General features: G+C 44.8%; 1 protein-coding gene across 13 annotated transcripts in view; it reads right to left on the bottom strand.

Annotated features, from left to right (window-relative positions):
- OSBPL8 (oxysterol binding protein like 8) overlaps positions 1 to 17,302 on the bottom strand; it is a 425,114-nt gene that overhangs the window by 67,377 nt on the left and 340,435 nt on the right. For 12 of the 13 annotated variants that reach the window (XR_010179465.1, XM_063927415.1, XM_063927416.1 and 9 more), the window contains 5 exons: positions 10,884 to 10,954; positions 10,371 to 10,451; positions 6,887 to 6,988; positions 4,092 to 4,295; positions 3,435 to 3,519 (listed from right to left, as the gene is read on the bottom strand). Coding sequence is in view for 12 of the 13 variants with exons in the window: in XM_063927415.1 (XP_063783485.1) it covers positions 3,435 to 3,519; positions 4,092 to 4,295; positions 6,887 to 6,988; positions 10,371 to 10,451; positions 10,884 to 10,954 (543 nt within the window). In the remaining variant the exon portion in view is untranslated. The remainder of the gene's footprint in view (positions 1 to 3,434; positions 3,520 to 4,091; positions 4,296 to 6,886; positions 6,989 to 10,370; positions 10,452 to 10,883; positions 10,955 to 17,302) is intronic. The other variant, XM_063927418.1, reaches the window with a different exon arrangement.

Raw genomic sequence — 17,302 nt, 5'->3', positions numbered from 1 at the left:
GTCTTAACTAAGTAGGTGAAAGGGGTACTGATGCTATAGGGCCTGGAAGCTTATAGGGTCCGTCTCTGGGGCCCACCTCACATTCACGGATACAGAGGGGACAGGTCTGCAACAAATACAGTATGAGAAGTGAGGAATACTGGGGCTTTGTGTACAGCACTAGGTAGCTCTGGAGCCCAGCTGGCCAATAGTTAACATGACACACACAAACACACACAGGATGGAGACACATGGAGCAGCATAAAGACACTGGGGTGACTCAGAGCTTAGGTAACGGGTAGGGATCATGACATGAAGTTACTGTATCTGTATTATATCATGCTACAGGACACAAAGTTACTGTATCTATACTATGGGGTATATGCAATTCCGGACGAATTGCGCCTTTTTTTCGCCCGTTTTTAAATTCGACACAATTCGACCGTCGAATCCCGGCCGGCGGGTGCCGGAATTCGACATATTCAATTAAAAACGGATTCAACAGTCCCGCTGTCGAAAAACGGACCAATTGACGGATAAGTGCGTCCTGGATTCGACTTTTCGGACGGCACAAAAATGGTTAAAAAACCCTGAAAAAAATTGCGTGGGGTCCCCTTTCCTAAGCATAACCAGCCTCGGGCTCCTTGAGCCGGTCCTGGTTGTAAAAATACGGGGGAAAAATTGACAGGGGATCCCCCGTATTTTTAGAACCAGCACCGGGCTCTGCGTCCGGTCCTGGTGCAAAAATACGGGGGACAAAAGACGTAGGGGTCCCCCGTATTTTTAACACCAGCACCGGGCTCCACTAGCTGGAGAGATAATGCCACAGCCGGGGGACACTTTTATATCTGTCCCTGCGGCCGTGGCATTAATTCCCCAACTAGTCACCCCTGGCCGGGGTACCCTGGAGGAGTGGGGACCCCTTAAATCAAGGGATCCCCCCCCTCCAGCCACCCAAGGGCCAGGGGTGAAGCCCGAGGCTGTCCCTCCCATCCATGGGCTGCGGATGATGGGCTGATAGCATTGTGACAAATAAAAGAATATTGTTTTTTTGCTGAAGAACTACAAGTCCCAGCTAGCCTCCCCCGCAAGCTGGTACTTGGAGAACCACAAGTACCAGCATGCAGGGGAAAAACGGGCCCGCTGGTACCTGTAGTTCTACTGCAAAAAAAAAAAACCCAAATAAAAACAGTACACGCACACCGTGAAAGTAAAACTTTATTGCATACATGCCGACACACACATACTTACCTATGTTCACACGCCGACTCTGTCCACGTCTCCAAGATGAATCCATGGGGTACCTGAAAATAAAATTATACTCGCCTAAATCCAGTATAGCTTGTGTCCTGTTCTTTTTTGTAATCCACGTGCTTGGCAAAAAAAAAAAAAAAACGCATACCCGGACCACGGACTGAAAGGGGACCCCTCTTTCCCCGAATGCTGAGAACCCCCGTGACTCCTGTCACAGAGGGTCCCTTCAGCCAATCAGGGAGCGCCACGTCGTGGCACTCTCCTGATTGGCTATGCGCGTCTGTGCTGTCAGACAGCACATTGCACAGCCGCTCCATTATATTCAATGGTGGGAACTTTGCGGTCAGCGGTGAGGTTACCCGCGGAGGGGCTGTGCGATGCGCTGTCTGACAGCTCAGATGTGCATAGTCAATCAGGAGAGTGCCACGACGTGGCGCTCCCTGATTGGCTGAAGGGACCCTCTGTGACAGGAGTCATGGAGGGTCTCAGCATTCGGGGAAAGGGGTCCCATGTGTAAACATGGGACCCCTTTCAGTGCGTGGATCGGGTATGCGGTTTGTTTTTTTGCCAAGTACGTGGATTACAAAAAAAGAACAGGACACACTGGATTTAGGCGAGTATAATTTTATTTTCAGGTACCCCGGATTCTACTTGGAGAAGTGTACAGAGGTCGGCGTGTGAACATAGGTAAGTATGTGTGTGTCGGCATGTATGTAATAAAGCTTTACTTTCACGGTGTCTGTGTCCTGTTTTTATTTGGGTATTTTTTTTTGCAGTAGAACTACAGGTACCAGCGCCCCCCCCCCCCCCCCCCCCCGCATGCTGGTACTTGTGGTTCTCCAAGTACCAGCTTGCGGGGGAGGCTTGCTGGGACTTGTAGTTCTTCTGCAAAAAAACAATATTCTTTGATTTTACACAAGGCTATTAGCCCCCCATCCGCAGCCCTTGGATGGGGGGGGACAGCCTCGGGCTTCACCCCTGGCCCTTGGGTGGCTGGAGGGGGGAGGACCCCTTGATTTAAGGGATTAAGGGATCCCCACTCCTCCAGGGTACCCCGGCCCAGGGTGACTAGTTGGGGATTTAATGCCACGGCCGCAGGGACCGGTATAAAAGTGTCCCCCGGCTGTGGCATTATCTCTCCAGCTAGTGGAGCCCGGTGCTGGTACAAAAAATACGGGGGACCCCTACGTCTTTTGACCCCCATATTTTTTGTACCAGGACCGGACGCAGAGCCCGATGCTGGGTTTTAAAAATACGGGGGATCCCCTGTCCATTTTTTCCCTGTATTTTTACAACCAGGACCGGCTCAAAGAGCCCGAGGCTGGTTATGCTTAGGAGGGGGGACCCCACGCAATTTTTTTTCGGGTTTTTTAACCATTATTGTGCCGTCTGAAAAGTCGAATCCAGGACGCACTTATCCGTCAATTGGTCGGTTTTTCGACAGCGGGACTGTCGAATCCGTTTTTTATTGAATATGTCGAATTCCGGCACCCGCCGGCCGGGATTCGACGGTCGAATTGTGTTGAATTTAAAAACGGGCGAAAAAAAGCCGCAATTCGCCCGGAATTGCATATACCCCTATGTATTAAAATAATAGGCGGCAGCACTGAGGAGGGTAGTGTATCTGTAAGAGTACTGGAGGTGGATACAAAACGTTTCTATGAGGCCACAAGGTTCTAGTTACTTCCCAGCATGTAACCTTGTTGTAGTTGCCACTTGCAGTAACTATTTTGTTACCAGACATTCAGGCTTAAGGCGCTTACACACTAGGTGCTGTGCTCCATAAGCGGCATTGCATAGCGCGTTCCCCTCCTAGCCCGGTATGCCCAACGCAGGCATACACACTGAGATATCGCACATGCCGCGGCCGGGCCGAGCATGCAGCTTTAGACGAGTCCAAATTGAGCTGCATGCACAGCAGACACCGAGGGTGGTTATCGACCCACAGGGCTGCGCATCGGCTGTCGTTAGCTGCATACACACTGGGCAATGTAGTAAACGATATTGCTCAGGAGGGTAAAAACCCCAAAAAACAAACCAGGATCTCTCTGTGCATTGTGTCACATGACCCTATTGTGGGAGTACCTGTAAGCAATTGGCAGCAATGAAATGTAACACAATAATCACAGACAATCCATAGGGAAAATACTTTCCTTATATCAAACCCACCCCCTTTCCCCATAGGAAGCATAACTGCTTACCATCTGATTCTGATGCAGCTCGAATTATTAAGTAACTGCTTGGAAGAGGCTGAGTAATAGACCCAACTCCTTCACCTTTGGGACCCTGAAAAATCAGAAATAATTACTTGTAGATAAGAATCAAAATGTAATCACATATGCAAAGGTTCACATTACTTTACATGCTTTGACTTAAAAATAGATCTTCTACAATAAATGTTTGCTACACACCATCATGCACCAAAATGTTCAAAGGTCCTTATAATATGACATTTTTAAGTAAGATTTATAGGGTGAGATGTATCAAGCTTTGGAGGCATATTTACTAACGCTTCTATAACAGACAAGAGGTTTTATTGCTCATAGCAACCAATCTGATTCTATCATTTTCTACAACTAAAAAGAGAAATGATAGCTAGAATTTGATTGGTTGATATGTTGAACACAACCACCTGTCTGTTTTAAAAGCTTTAGTAAATCTACCCCTTCAAGAGGTAACGTGGAGAAGTTACCCAAAGCAACCAGTTGGCTTCTAACTGTCACTTACCTAGCACAGTCTATAAAATGACAGCAGCGGATTAGCTGCTTTGAGAAACGCTTTCACTATATCTCTCGAAGGCTTGATACATCTCCCCCCTAGTGTCCAGTAAATGTAATAATGTAGTAAGCGTTGCTTACCTTAACAGCCCAAATTGATTGCTCCAATGGGTGGAAGAGTTTGAAGCAGAATCCATCCTTCTTAGACGGCCTCTCTATGATCTCACAGGCATTCAGGAGAACTGTGCCTACCCACTGACCATTTTTTGGAGTTTTGTAAATTAAAAGCACCCCTGGTTTCAACACACACCACAGTTTTGTCCAGCTTTTTAATGTTCCTCGAATCTACATGAAAGCATACATTTATAAAATAAGATGATAATTAACAGTCCATACCATACCAATCAAAAATATAAATGAATATACTTTGACAAAAAACAAAAATCTAGCCTAATCTAAGCGCATCTGTTTCTGCAGTATGCTCTCATAAAAATAATATAGTAAAAATCCTATACATTATGCACATTCCATAGTAACCACATTCTCATAACCTTCTGCACCTAAAACGCACACAGACAAGGATACAGGTAAGGATGGTGGCATCAAACAGCTATGCTCTTTGAGTTACCAGGTGGAAGATATAGGCAGGGTTTCAGAATAGTGCCTGCTGGAGAGGTGTAGTCTAGATAAATCCATGATCTAACCATACATGTACCACAGTCTGAGATGAATTGGTGCTACCCAGTTTTCACCAGTTCTGATTTGTTTTTACTAGCAAAAAATGCAATGTTAAATCAATTAATAAAATTGGTACAGTCCTATTAAGCAGGTAAGGTACTGCTGATACTCCCATTATTTTGGGAGTTGCAAGTTTCTGTTTAACAAGGTAGAAGTAGGTTAAACAAGATAACAGCAATATATTCTTACTGAATACTCTATGGCAGGCCTTATAACAGATTATTTACCTTCTACATTAGGTAGAGACAACTACGTAACCCAACTGGCATAATTTCTTCCATATTCAGTAATATATTATTTTTCTTGTTGCAAGAATGTTAGTTACTGACTCTGATTCTGCTTTACCTCTAAGCGGTTTGTGTTCAACTTCCATGCCATTAAACAGAGTTGCTGTACATATGGCTGGCAGAATGGCTCCTGAAGCAGTAAGTCTGGACTAAACAGTAGATTCCATGGTTCCTCCTGAAACATATCCCAAGACTTTGAGAACCAGGGAAACTGGAAGGATTGTGATCCCTTCTGTTTTCTCTTCGCTGATCGTTTACAGCATTCGAAGGATTAGAGTATAGGATAGTCAAAATCTCCACAGAATTGCCTTAGGCTCACGATAGTAAATCGCTGCATTCTCCTTGCTGAGACATGAAGTGCAGACTGTTACTATAGGTTTCTTTTTGCCAAAAACATCAGTTTTAAAACTTCCACCATCACTGCTCTTGGTACTTTCATAGCAATTTATGAAGGCCAATACTATCGTGTTTTCTGAGAATTCTCCGAGATGGTTTCCCAGTAACTGTTGATGAAATTGTTACACTGCTTTCCATACTGCTCTCATATCCAGTAGATTTATGTGAAGTTTCTATTCTCACAGTGACCTTGTAGTGCTCTCTTTGTCAGATGAAATTCCCAGCCTGTAGCACTGGAAACAGTTGTCAGCATTTGCCATTCTGCATTTAACAGTGACATTCCCTGGACATCTATTATTGGAAATTGCCCCTAGATTAGAGATTTCTTGGTGGTTCTTGATTATCTGATGCAGTGGTCTAGAGAAGTCGGCTTATGATCCCACACTGTTAAGGTGCATTCACACAGTGCGATGTGCATAGCACCTGATACGGACTACGCAATGTGGCCGGAGCCTGGCACCACCGATATAGTCCATGTTGGGATGCCTGCAAAGTCTATTTTTTCTTGCGGTGTCGACCCCGCACCGGCATCGCAAGCTGTATACACACGGTGCGATATGCACTATATTTTCCTGCGATATGGACTATATAGTCCGTATCGCAAGGAAAATCGCACTGTGTGTATGCACCTTTACATAGAATTTGACGGCAGATAAGAACCACTTTTCTCTGACTTCCCTTATTTGCATGGTATTTAGTTAGGAATAATATTTACTGGGAAAAAATAAATAACTTTGGGGTCTATTTACTAAGCCCTGGAGAAAAAGTACCAACCAATCAGCTCATAACAATGATTTTTCAAACACAGCCTGTAACATGGCAGTTTGGAGCTGATTGGCTGGTACTTTATCTCTGCCCACTTTATCTCTCTCCAAGGCTTAGTACATAGACCTCTTTGTACTGTTCACAATCCAGCAATGCTTCAGCAAAAAGGTTAATTGTCTTGGAATTTACAGGATGCTCTTACGTTAAGTAGGGGTCTTTCATCTGTTTTGGGTTGGGTCGAGGGTTCCATCCATTTTCTCCACGTGCACATCTCAGTACTGTATTAGGGATGGGGACTTTTTCAGAGCTTTTCTGAATTGCTTCTCTGTATAACCAGTCCTTGTGTATGGTGCCTGTTTAATAACAGTGCGCAGAAAAACTGGCATCCATGCAGGAGTGTACTTCAATTTTACAGCTAAACTTGCTTCTGTTGGTAGCAGGTTGGTGTCCTTACCTAACAGCATTAGAAGGTTCACCACCAGGTTAGCCCCTTAATTAGAAAAATAAACTCTCTGACCTGCCCGTGCTAGAGACAAGAAAATGGAACAGGTAACAAGGAAAAGGTGCATTAGATACCAGCCATGGATATTTATCAGCTACCAGTCTCTCTCTAACTAAGAAGGGAAGCCAACCATTGTAAGAGCCTTCATGGATGATTGAAGAGGAAAACATTATTCCAGATAAACACTCCCTAAACCATTGTTGCGTATTAGGATCATCATTCTAAGTATTCAATAAAGTATGTCTCACCTTCAGCCAGTCTGACATGACAATAACGGATGGGTCTGTGATTGTGCTGAGCAATTCTTTAGTGGCCCTCTTCTTCTCCTCCCTGTAATTTTTCTTTTGAACCTGAAAGGGTAGCAGAAACACACACATTAAGCTAGTGCACACAACAAGGATATTCATGTAAAAACACAATACATTTCTAGCCTGTTTACTATAATCTTGGGTAATCAACTGTACCAATGGCAGTATTTGAGTAACGAGTAAAAGAGCATTGTCTACTACTGAAAAATTCCATCACAATACAAATTGAAAAATATTTTTCAGAACTCAGAAATTTCTATATAAAAGTTAATATTAAGTAAATGAATCATACTGTTCTCAATGTACTAAGGTCTCCATCCTTTTCACCCCATATCAATGATGAACACAAGTGGCAGTAATGCATTTGTGGAGACGCATTGCAATGAACTGCAGTGATGGAACGAGCAACCCGTGTATAATTTGAATCATCTTCTCCATTTTTAAGTATGAAAGAGACAATAAGCAAGGTAATGAATCTTATTTATAAGAACTCAGCTAGGAAGAAAAATTCTACACAACTAGCACCCCTAAGTTGCTGCTGGGATGGAATTGTCTGGCAATGATGGGGATACACGTAACTGAGGACTTCTGAGAAAACGCAGCATACATAATAAAAGATAATACAAATCTTAGTATGCCACAATCAATGACACAACAAGAGCATTGTATAAACTAAAGCCAGCTGTGGCTAAATATACTACAGATAACCAATAACCTAAAACAAAAAGGTGACAGTGGATGAGTATGTAGTATAACAGGGTATGGGTCGTTGGGTAAACACAACTTAGGTAGTCATTAGGTCGAGCATGGAAGGTCAACATGCATTATGTCGACAGGGACAATAGGTCGACAGGTCAAAATGTTGACTTTTTAATAAAAAACTTTTTTTGCCGTCGTTTGCTTCGTAAAGTGACGGGGAACCCCAATTAGTGCACCGTGTCCCCTCGCATGGCTCGCCATGCTTTGGGCAAGGTGCCTTGCTTCACTCGGCACAGGTTACCGTTCCATTCGTAGTCCACCTGGATCGTTAAGTATGAAAAAAGTGATTTAAATAAAAAGTAAAAAATCATGTGGACCTTTTGACCTGTCGAACTAATGACCATGTTGACCTATTGACCATGTCGACATAATGCATGTCGAGCTTCAGTGGTCGACCTAATGACTGTCGACCTAAGCTGTGTCGACCTAACGACCGTATCCCGTATAACAGGCGGGGAGTAACACATTTAAAAAGGTCCTTGGCTTAATACATTCACACACCAAATGATAAAGGACACTCATGGTGGCAACGGAGCTCAATGTTATTCTATTTGTATTATTTCAAAAGATTATTTATTGATGTTGATTATGTACTTTAAGTAACCCATATACAAACTTTGTAACACATGAAAGTAACTATATTAAGCATTTCTCAGTATCCTTCCTTATCGAACCTATGCCTCCTATTTGGTATGCAGTCATAATGAGACACCAGAATGTCGACATAAGACAGATAAAATGTAGACAAATAACATGTCGACATTAACATTAGGGGTTAAGATTATGTAAACTTTAAACCTGGATTGTCAACATTGTAACCATGTCACCATTTCACCAGTGTCCAGATGCTGAATGTAGACAGGCTGAACAGGTCAACTTTATGACCATGTAACTTATCACCACCATGTCGGCATTCGCATTCAACATTCTCAATGTCTACTTAATATTGTGAACCCCTACAATTTATTACCAAATCTTGTTTTACACATCAGTTTGCCAGGAGCATCATGTTACTGACTCTTACTACTGAAGTACTCTTGTTTTTTCCATCCTTAATCTCGAATTCGGCAGCTGCTACATTACCTCCATTGCCCTCCCCTGCAACATAGCACTACCTCTCACAACAGCCCTGACCTTACGCAATGCCATGAGAGGACAAGACTGAGATAAAAAACCGGTGGTCAGTCAAGGAAATCCGGACAAAGAGGGAAGAGTTTACAGAAGATGAAGTTACATCTGTGTGGTGGCTATCAGGATTCCAGCCTCTATTCAGATCTAACTTTAGGCTATAGTATGCCTTTACAAAGGCTGCAATGGAAAGTCAGAGTTAAGCTGGGTATACACTATATGATGTAATAAACAATGCAACGGTTGTTCTAATTTCACTTGATCCAAAAACATACTATGCACTTTTACCAACTATAAATAGCTGGTAAACTATATTATCAACAAATATATCATGTCTTTAGAATGTAATCTCTCACGAGCAGGGCCCTCTTCCCTCATGTGCTTATCCTTTCTTACTTTAATAATCTTCAACTGTACCACATCCAGCAGTCTTCTGCCACCTGATACTTATTCCAGTGTCATCTGCTGATGTAACTATGTTTATTTACCCTGTACTTGTCCTATACTATCATCAACTGTAAGTTGCTGTTTTCCTGTTTGATTATTTGTTTATGTACTCTGTAATTGGGCGCTGCGGAACCCTTGTGGCCTATATAAATAAAGGAGGAGTGTAGCCAATTAATAGTGCACTTGTAAACTATATGCAATTGTGCATACGCACTACACGTTGTGCACTTCTGATAAAGACAATGCAATTAACGACGGGTGAAATTAATAGATTGGGAGTACACACTATAGCAGTGTTTGTGCTGGGCTATTTAAGGAGAGCAACGCGCCCTGCAAGATTTTAAGTGCGTCAAAATGTTCCCTGCCTTCAGTGTGGCGCACAGCTAAAACAGCCTGCCCGATGCCATCCCCATCCGTGGTCCAGTGTCCTGCGGGTGGGAAAAGTTACTTTTTAAGATTGCCGCCGGGTAAGTAGATACAGTAAGTGCTGGGCACACCCCCAAGAGTAACAAATTGGGGAATGTGCGACAAGGACATGCCCCCTCCCCAGCCAGCCACACACCCTTTTCAGGAGTGCATGCCGAAGCTCTCCCGCATCTCAGCACCCTGCCCTGCAGTTCACCAGGCACAAACATGATTAATTCAATCCGCCTTAGTACGATATATTGGACTATAGATCTCATAGCATGTACCCAGCTTCAGAAATAATATGTACCTTTCAAAAATAATATTTAACTTTACAAGTTTTATAAAACAAGATTAAAAATAAGTCTCTGGCTTTAAATCACTCATAAAACATCTATTTGGAATCTGTAGACCGATAATACATATATCACAACCTATACAGTATCAACCATAAAACAGTTTGGAAAACTCCACTAAAAACATTATTAGGGTAATATCTAGAATACTGCCAATAAACAGCAACTCTGCAGTTATTTGGTAATGAGCTTCCATCTGTACGACCGAAGTATTGCACAGGCAAGTCCACACTCATTTTGTATTAGTGCCAGCAAGGTGCACAGATTTCAGTGAGAAACCAGTCCTGTTGCAAATCACTGTATTTTAATATGGGTAACAAATAATTTACCTTAAGAGACTCCTTTTTTGTAAGTTTGCTGGAGGCGGCAGCAATGTCCTTTTCAGAGCCATTATATAATTTAGACTCCGACTACAAATAATAAAATAGACAGGGGGCACAAGAAAACAAACATGGGGGAAGAAAGATAAAAGGTTCATCATAATATGCATTTAACTAAAAATAAGCAATTGAGTAAATACAATAAAGCACATTCTTCCCTTTAAAAGATTTCGAGCAAAATTAATATTGTATTATTCAATTCCACCATTCAAAAACCCAGAAAATCTCTACATACACTTTACTCATACATGCCTAGAGTTCCCTGCCCTGCATGCGACACTCATCTGAGAATCCACCTTGTTCTACAAAACACTTTATTCCCTGCTTATTAGAGGATGGATTTTGTTTTTTCATGCGCCCTAACAAATAGCTAATCATTTATCTGGATCATGGTCAGAATGTTTAAGTTACCCTAATTGACTATTAAATTCCGCTAACAGAAGTGGCCATGAAAAGGCTTACCTTGCTCTTGGACATCGAGGTTGAAGAATCTTCTTTGCTTTGCAAGACTTCATCCTTTCCTCTGTCAAAGCCTATAGTGCAAACAAAAGAGATGCTGAACTATTCCAACTTTCCAAAGAATTTTCACCTTCAATCATAAATACAGAAGAACTATAAAGGTTACATAAGACAGCTCAAACAGGTTTTCTAATCTTTATAGGAAACCACAGCACCTCCTTATAGAGTACATATACAGATCAATTGTAATCATAGCACGCTATACAGTGCAAAATATTAAGATACAGACCAGGAAAATATTTAGCAGACAATTATGCATATACAGTCATAAGAACAAAATAGTCAGTGCTGGCTGAAACTAGTACCCTAACTGAAGGATGCAGCAGGCATCTACAGGACCACTGTAAGCATGCGGAGGAGATAAAGCAACAGCAAGCAAAAGGAAGAGCACTTGAGGAAAGAGGGCCCTGCTTGTGAGAGCATACAAACTATAGTGGAGGGGTGGGAGACGCAGAGGCGAAACAGTGGGAGTCAGTGTGCTAGAACAGAAAGTGGTGGCTTAGAAAGTGAACCAATAATCTTTAGTAAAGAAGTGGGTTTAGAGAGCCCGTCAGATGCATTGCAGAGAGATGGAACGTCTGATAGGTTTTTAGGAGCATTGCATTTAAAATCCTGGAGGCAGAAGTGAAGAGAGGTTATCCTTTGGGAAAGAGAGGCAGCAGTCATTGGCAAAGCAAAATGGATGGGAGGGATTGTGAAGGGAGAAAACAAAAATAAGAAGAGGTTATCTTAAGCCCCCTACACACTGGCCGATTTGCTCCCAAGGTGGCGGAGTGGCGTTTCTTTACTCCCTGACGTCACCTGGCCCCATAGCCCTGCATGCTAATACGGACGATTGCAGGTATAAACAGGCTGGCACCAATGATGAAAGACCACGGGCCATGCATCATACATCGTTGGTGCCTACACACTGAAAGATATGAACAATTTCTCATTCATTACTGAACAAGATTGTTCATATCGGCCAGTGTGTAGGGCCTTTTAGTTTAGATGAGAGATGAATGGGTCTGTGAATAGGTCTTTGTTGTTTCCAAGGAAAGGAAGGGACAAATCCTAAAGATAATAAAGTGGATGCAACAAAAATGAGAGAGAGCCTGAATGTGGGGTTTGAAAGAGAGGACAAACACTTAAGCTGGGCATACACTACATAATTATCTGGCAGATCATCTGCCAGATCAGGCTGTATGTAAAGAAATAGAGCATATTACAATCGACCATTTTTCCATTTGAAACAACGGAAAAATAAGATTTTACTTACCGATAAATCTATTTCTCGTAGTCCGTAGTGGATGCTGGGACTCCGTCAGGACCATGGGGAATAGCGGCTCCGCAGGAGACAGGGCACAAAATTTAAAAGTTTGACCACTAGGTGGTGTGTACTGGCGCCTCCCCCTATGACCCTCCTCCAAGCCTCAGTTAGGATACTGTGCCCGGACGAGCGTACACAATAAGGAAGGATTTTGAATCCCGGGTAAGACTCATACCAGCCACACCAATCACACCGTACAACTTGTGATCTGAACCCAGTTAACAGTATGACAAACGTAGGAGCCTCTGAACAGACGGCTCACAACAATAACAACCCGATTTTTTTTGTAACAATAACTATGTACAAGTATTGCAGACAATCCGCACTTGGGATGGGCGCCCAGCATCCACTACGGACTACGAGAAATAGATTTATCGGTAAGTAAAATCTTATTTTCTCTGACGTCCTAGTGGATGCTGGGACTCCGTCAGGACCATGGGGATTATACCAAAGCTCCCAAACGGGCGGGAGAGTGCGGATGACTCTGCAGCACCGAATGAGAGGTATCAAATTTGTAGAATTTTACAAACGTGTTCTCCCCTGACCACGTAGCTGCTCGGCAGAGTTGTAATGCCGAGACCCCTCGGGCAGCCGCCCAAGATGAGCCCACCTTCCTTGTGGAATGGGCCTTGACAGATTTAGGCTGTGGCAGGCCTGCCACAGAATGTGCAAGTTGAATTGTGCTACAAATCCAACGAGCAATCGTCTGCTTAGAAGCAGGAGCACCCAGCTTGTTGGGTGCATACAGTATAAACAGCGAGCCAGATTTTCTGACTCCAGCCGTCCTTGAAATATATATTTTCAATGCTCTGACAACGTCCAGCAACTTGGAATCCTCCAAATCGCTAGTAGCCGCAGGCACCACAATAGGCTGGTTCAGGTGAAACGCTGAAAACCACCTTAGGCAGAAAGTGAGGACGCGTCCGCAGTTCTGCCCTGTCCGAATGGAAAATCAGATATGGGCTTTTATACGATAAAGCCGCCAATTCTGACACTCTCCTGGCTGAAGCCAGGGCCAGTAGCATGGTTACTTTCCATGTAAGATATTTAAAATCCACCGATTTGAGTGGCTCAAACCAATGGGATTTGAGAAAATCCAAAACTACATTAAGGTCCCACGGTGCCACTGGGGGCACAACCGGGGGCTGTATATGTAGTACTCCTTTTACAAAAGTCTAGACTTCAGGAACTGAAGCCAATTCTTTCTGGAAGAAAATCGACAGGGACGAAATTTGAACCTTAATGGACCCTAATTTGAGGCCCATAGACAATCCTGTTTGCAGGAAATGTAGGAATCGACCCAGTTGAAATTCCTCCGTCGGGGCCTTCCTGGCCTCACACCACGCAACATATTTTCTCCAAATGCGGTGATAATGTTGTGCAGTCACCTCCTTCCTGGCTTTTATCAGGGTAGGGATGACCTCTTCCGGAATGCCTTTTTCCCTTAGGATTCGGCGTTCAATCGCCATGCCGTCAAACGCAGCCGCGGTAAGTCTTGGAATAGACACGGTCCCTGCTGAAGCAGGTCCCGTCTTAGAGGTAGAGGCCACGGATCTTCCGTGAGCATCTCCTGAAGTTCCAGGTACCAAGTTCTTCTTGGCCAATCCGGAGCCAAGAGTATCGTTCTTACTCCCCTTTGCCGTATAATTCTCAGTACTTTTGGTATGAGAGGCAGAGGAGGAAACACATACACTGACTGGTACACCCATGGTGTTACCAGAGCGTCTACAGCTATTGCCTGAGGGTCTCTTGACCTGGCGCAATACCTGTCCAGTTTTTTGTTGAGGCGGGACGCCATCATGTCCACCATTGGTCTTTCCCAATGGACCACAATCATGTGGAAGACTTCTGGATGAAGTCCCCACTCTCCCGGGTGTAGATCGTGTCTGCTGAGGAAGTCTGCTTCCCAGTTGTCCACTCCCGGGATGAACACAGCTGACAGTGCTAACACATGATTTTCTGCCCAGCGGAGAATCCTTGCAGCTTCTGCCATTGCCCTCCTGCTTCTTGTGCCGCCCTGTCTGTTTACGTGGGCGACTGCCGTGATGTTGTCCGACTGAATCAACACCGGCTGACCCTGAAGCAGAGGATTTGCCAGGCTTAGAGCATTGTAGATTGCTCTTAGCTCCAGTATATTTATGTGAAGAGACGTCTCCAGGCTTGACCACACGCCCTGGAAGTTTCTTCCCTGTGTGACCGCTCCGCAGCCTCTCAGGCTGGCATCCGTGGTCACTAGGACCCAGTTCTGTATGCCGAATCTGCGGCCCTCTAACAGATGAGCACTCTGCAACCACCATAGCAGAGACACTCTTGTCCTTGTGGACAATTTTATCCGCTGATGCATCTGCAGATGCGATCCGGACCATTTGTCCAGCAGATCCCACTGAAAAGTTCGTGCATGGAATCTGCCGAATGGAATCGCTTCGTAAGAAGCTACCATTTTTCCCAGGACTCTTGTGCATTGATGCACAGATACTTTTCCTGGTTTTAGGAGGTTCCTGACTAGATCGGATAACTCCCTGGCTTTCTCCTCCGGAAGAAATACCTTTTTCTGAACAGTGTCCAGAATCATCCCTAGGAACAACAGACGTGTCGTCGGGATCAGTTGGGATTTTGGAAAATTCAGAATCCACCCGTGTTGTTGGAGCACTACTTGGGTTAGTGCTACTCCGACCTCCAGCTGTTCTCTGGATCTTGCCCTTATCAGGAGATCGTCCAAGTAAGGGATAATTAAGACGCCTTCTCTTCGAAGAAGGATCATCATTTCGGCCATTACCTTGGTAAAGACCCGGGGTGCCGTGGACAATCCAAACCGCAGCGTCTGAAACTGATAATGACAGTTTTGGACCACGAACCTGAGGTACCCTTCGTGTGAAGGACAAATTGGAACATGAAGGTAAGCATCCTTGATGTCCAAGGACACCATAAAATCCCCTTCTTCCAGATTTGCTATCACTGCTCTGAGTGACTCCATCTTGAACTTGAATTTTTGTATGTACAGGTTCAGAGATTTTAGATTTAGAATCGGTCTTACCGAGCCGTCCGGCTTCGGTACCAGAAATAGCGTGGAGTAATACCCCTGTCCCTGTTGTAGGAGGGGTACCTTGACTATCACCTGCTGAGAATACAGCTTGTGAATGGCCTCCAATACCGTCGCCCTGTCGGAGGGAGACGTTGGCAAAGCAGACTTTAGGAAACGGCGAGGAGGGGACTTCTCGAATTCCAACCTGTAACCCTGAGATACTACCTGCAGGATCCAGGGGTCCACCTGCGAGTGAGCCCACTGTGCGCTGAAATGTTTGAGGCGACCCCCCACCGCCCCTGAGTCTGCTTGTAAGGTCCCAGCGTCATGGCAGATATGGACATCGCACTTACTCTTGATGCCAGAGTGCAAATATCTCTCTGTGCATCTCGCATATAAAGAAATGCATCCTTTAACTGCTCTATAGTCAGTAAAATACTGTCCCTATCCAGGGTATCAATATTTTCAGACAGTGACTCCGACCAAGCCACGCCAGCACTGCACATCCAGGCTGAGGCGATTGCTGGTCTCAGTATAACACCCGTATGTGTGTATATACTTTTTAATGTATTCTCCAGCCTCCTATCAGCTGGATCCTTGAGGGCGGCCGTATCAGGAGACGGTAACGCCACTTGCTTTGATAAGCGTGTGAGCGCCTTATCCACCCTAGGAGGTGTTTCCCAGCGCGCCCTAACCTCTGGCGGGAAAGGGTATAATGCCAATAACTTCTTTGAAATTAGCAGTTTTCTATCTGGGGTAACCCACGCTTCATCACACACTTCATTCAGTTCCTCTGATTCAGGAAAAACTATCGGTAGTTTTTTCACACCCCACATAATACCCCTTTTTGTGGTACTTGCAGTATCAGAGATATGCAAAGCCTCCTTCATTGCCGTGATCATATAACGTGTGGCCCTACTGGAAAATACGTTTGTTTCTTCACCGTCGACACTGGATTCAGTGTCAGTGTCTGGGTCTGTGTCGACCGACTGAGGTAAAGGGTGTTTTACAGCCCCTGACGGTGTCTGAGACGCCTGGACAGGTACTAACTGGTTTGCCGGCTGTCTCATGTCGTCAACCGACTTTTGTAGCGTGCTGACACTATCCCGTAATTCCATAAACAAAGCCATCCATTCTGGTGTCGACTCCCTAGGGGGTGACATCACCATTACAGGCAATTGCTCCGCCTCCACGCCAACATCGTCCTCATACATGTCGACACACACGTACCGACACACAGCAGACACACAGGGAATGCTCTGATAGAAGACAGGACCCCACTAGCCCTTTGGGGAGACAGAGGGAGAGTTTGCCAGCACACACCCAAGCGCTATAAATATATATAGGGACAACCTTAATAAGCGTGTTCCCTTTATAGCAGCTCAAATATTATAAATATCGCCAATAAGTGTCCCCCCTCTCTGTTTTTACCCTGTTTCTGTAGTGCAGTGCAGGGGAGAGTCCTGGGAGCCTTCCTCGCAGCGGAGCTGGGCAGGAAAATGGCGCTGTGTGCTGAGGAGAATAGGCCCCGCCCCCTTTTCGGCGGGCTTCTTCTCCCGGTTTTTTTTTTTAACCTGGCAGGGGTTAAATACATCCATATAGCCCCAGGGGCTATATGTGATATATTTTAGCCAGAATAGGTATATTACATTGCTGCCCAGGGCGCCCCCCCCAGCGCCCTGCACCCTCAGTGACCGCTGGTGTGAAGTGTGCGGAGAGCAATGGCGCACAGCTGCAGTGCTGTGCGCTACCTCATGAAGACTGAGACGTCTTCTGCCGCCGGTTTCTGGACCTCTTCTCTATTCGGCATCTGCAAGGGGGTCAGCGGCGCGGCTCCGGTGACCCATCCAGGCTGTACCTGTGATCGTCCCTCTGGAGCTAGTGTCCAGTAGCCTAAGAAGCAAATCCATCCTGCACGCAGGTGAGTTCACTTCTTCTCCCCTAAGTCCCTCGTTGCAGTGAGCCTGTTGCCAGCAGGACTCACTGAAAATAAAAAACCTAACAAACTTTTTCTAAGCAGCTCTTTAGGAG

The sequence above is a fragment of the Pseudophryne corroboree genome, chromosome 6, assembly GCF_028390025.1.
Source record: "Pseudophryne corroboree isolate aPseCor3 chromosome 6, aPseCor3.hap2, whole genome shotgun sequence".
NCBI lineage: Eukaryota > Metazoa > Chordata > Amphibia > Anura > Myobatrachidae > Pseudophryne > Pseudophryne corroboree.
Note: the sequence above shows the minus strand (reverse complement) of the source record. Positions and strands in the feature narration are given on the sequence as shown.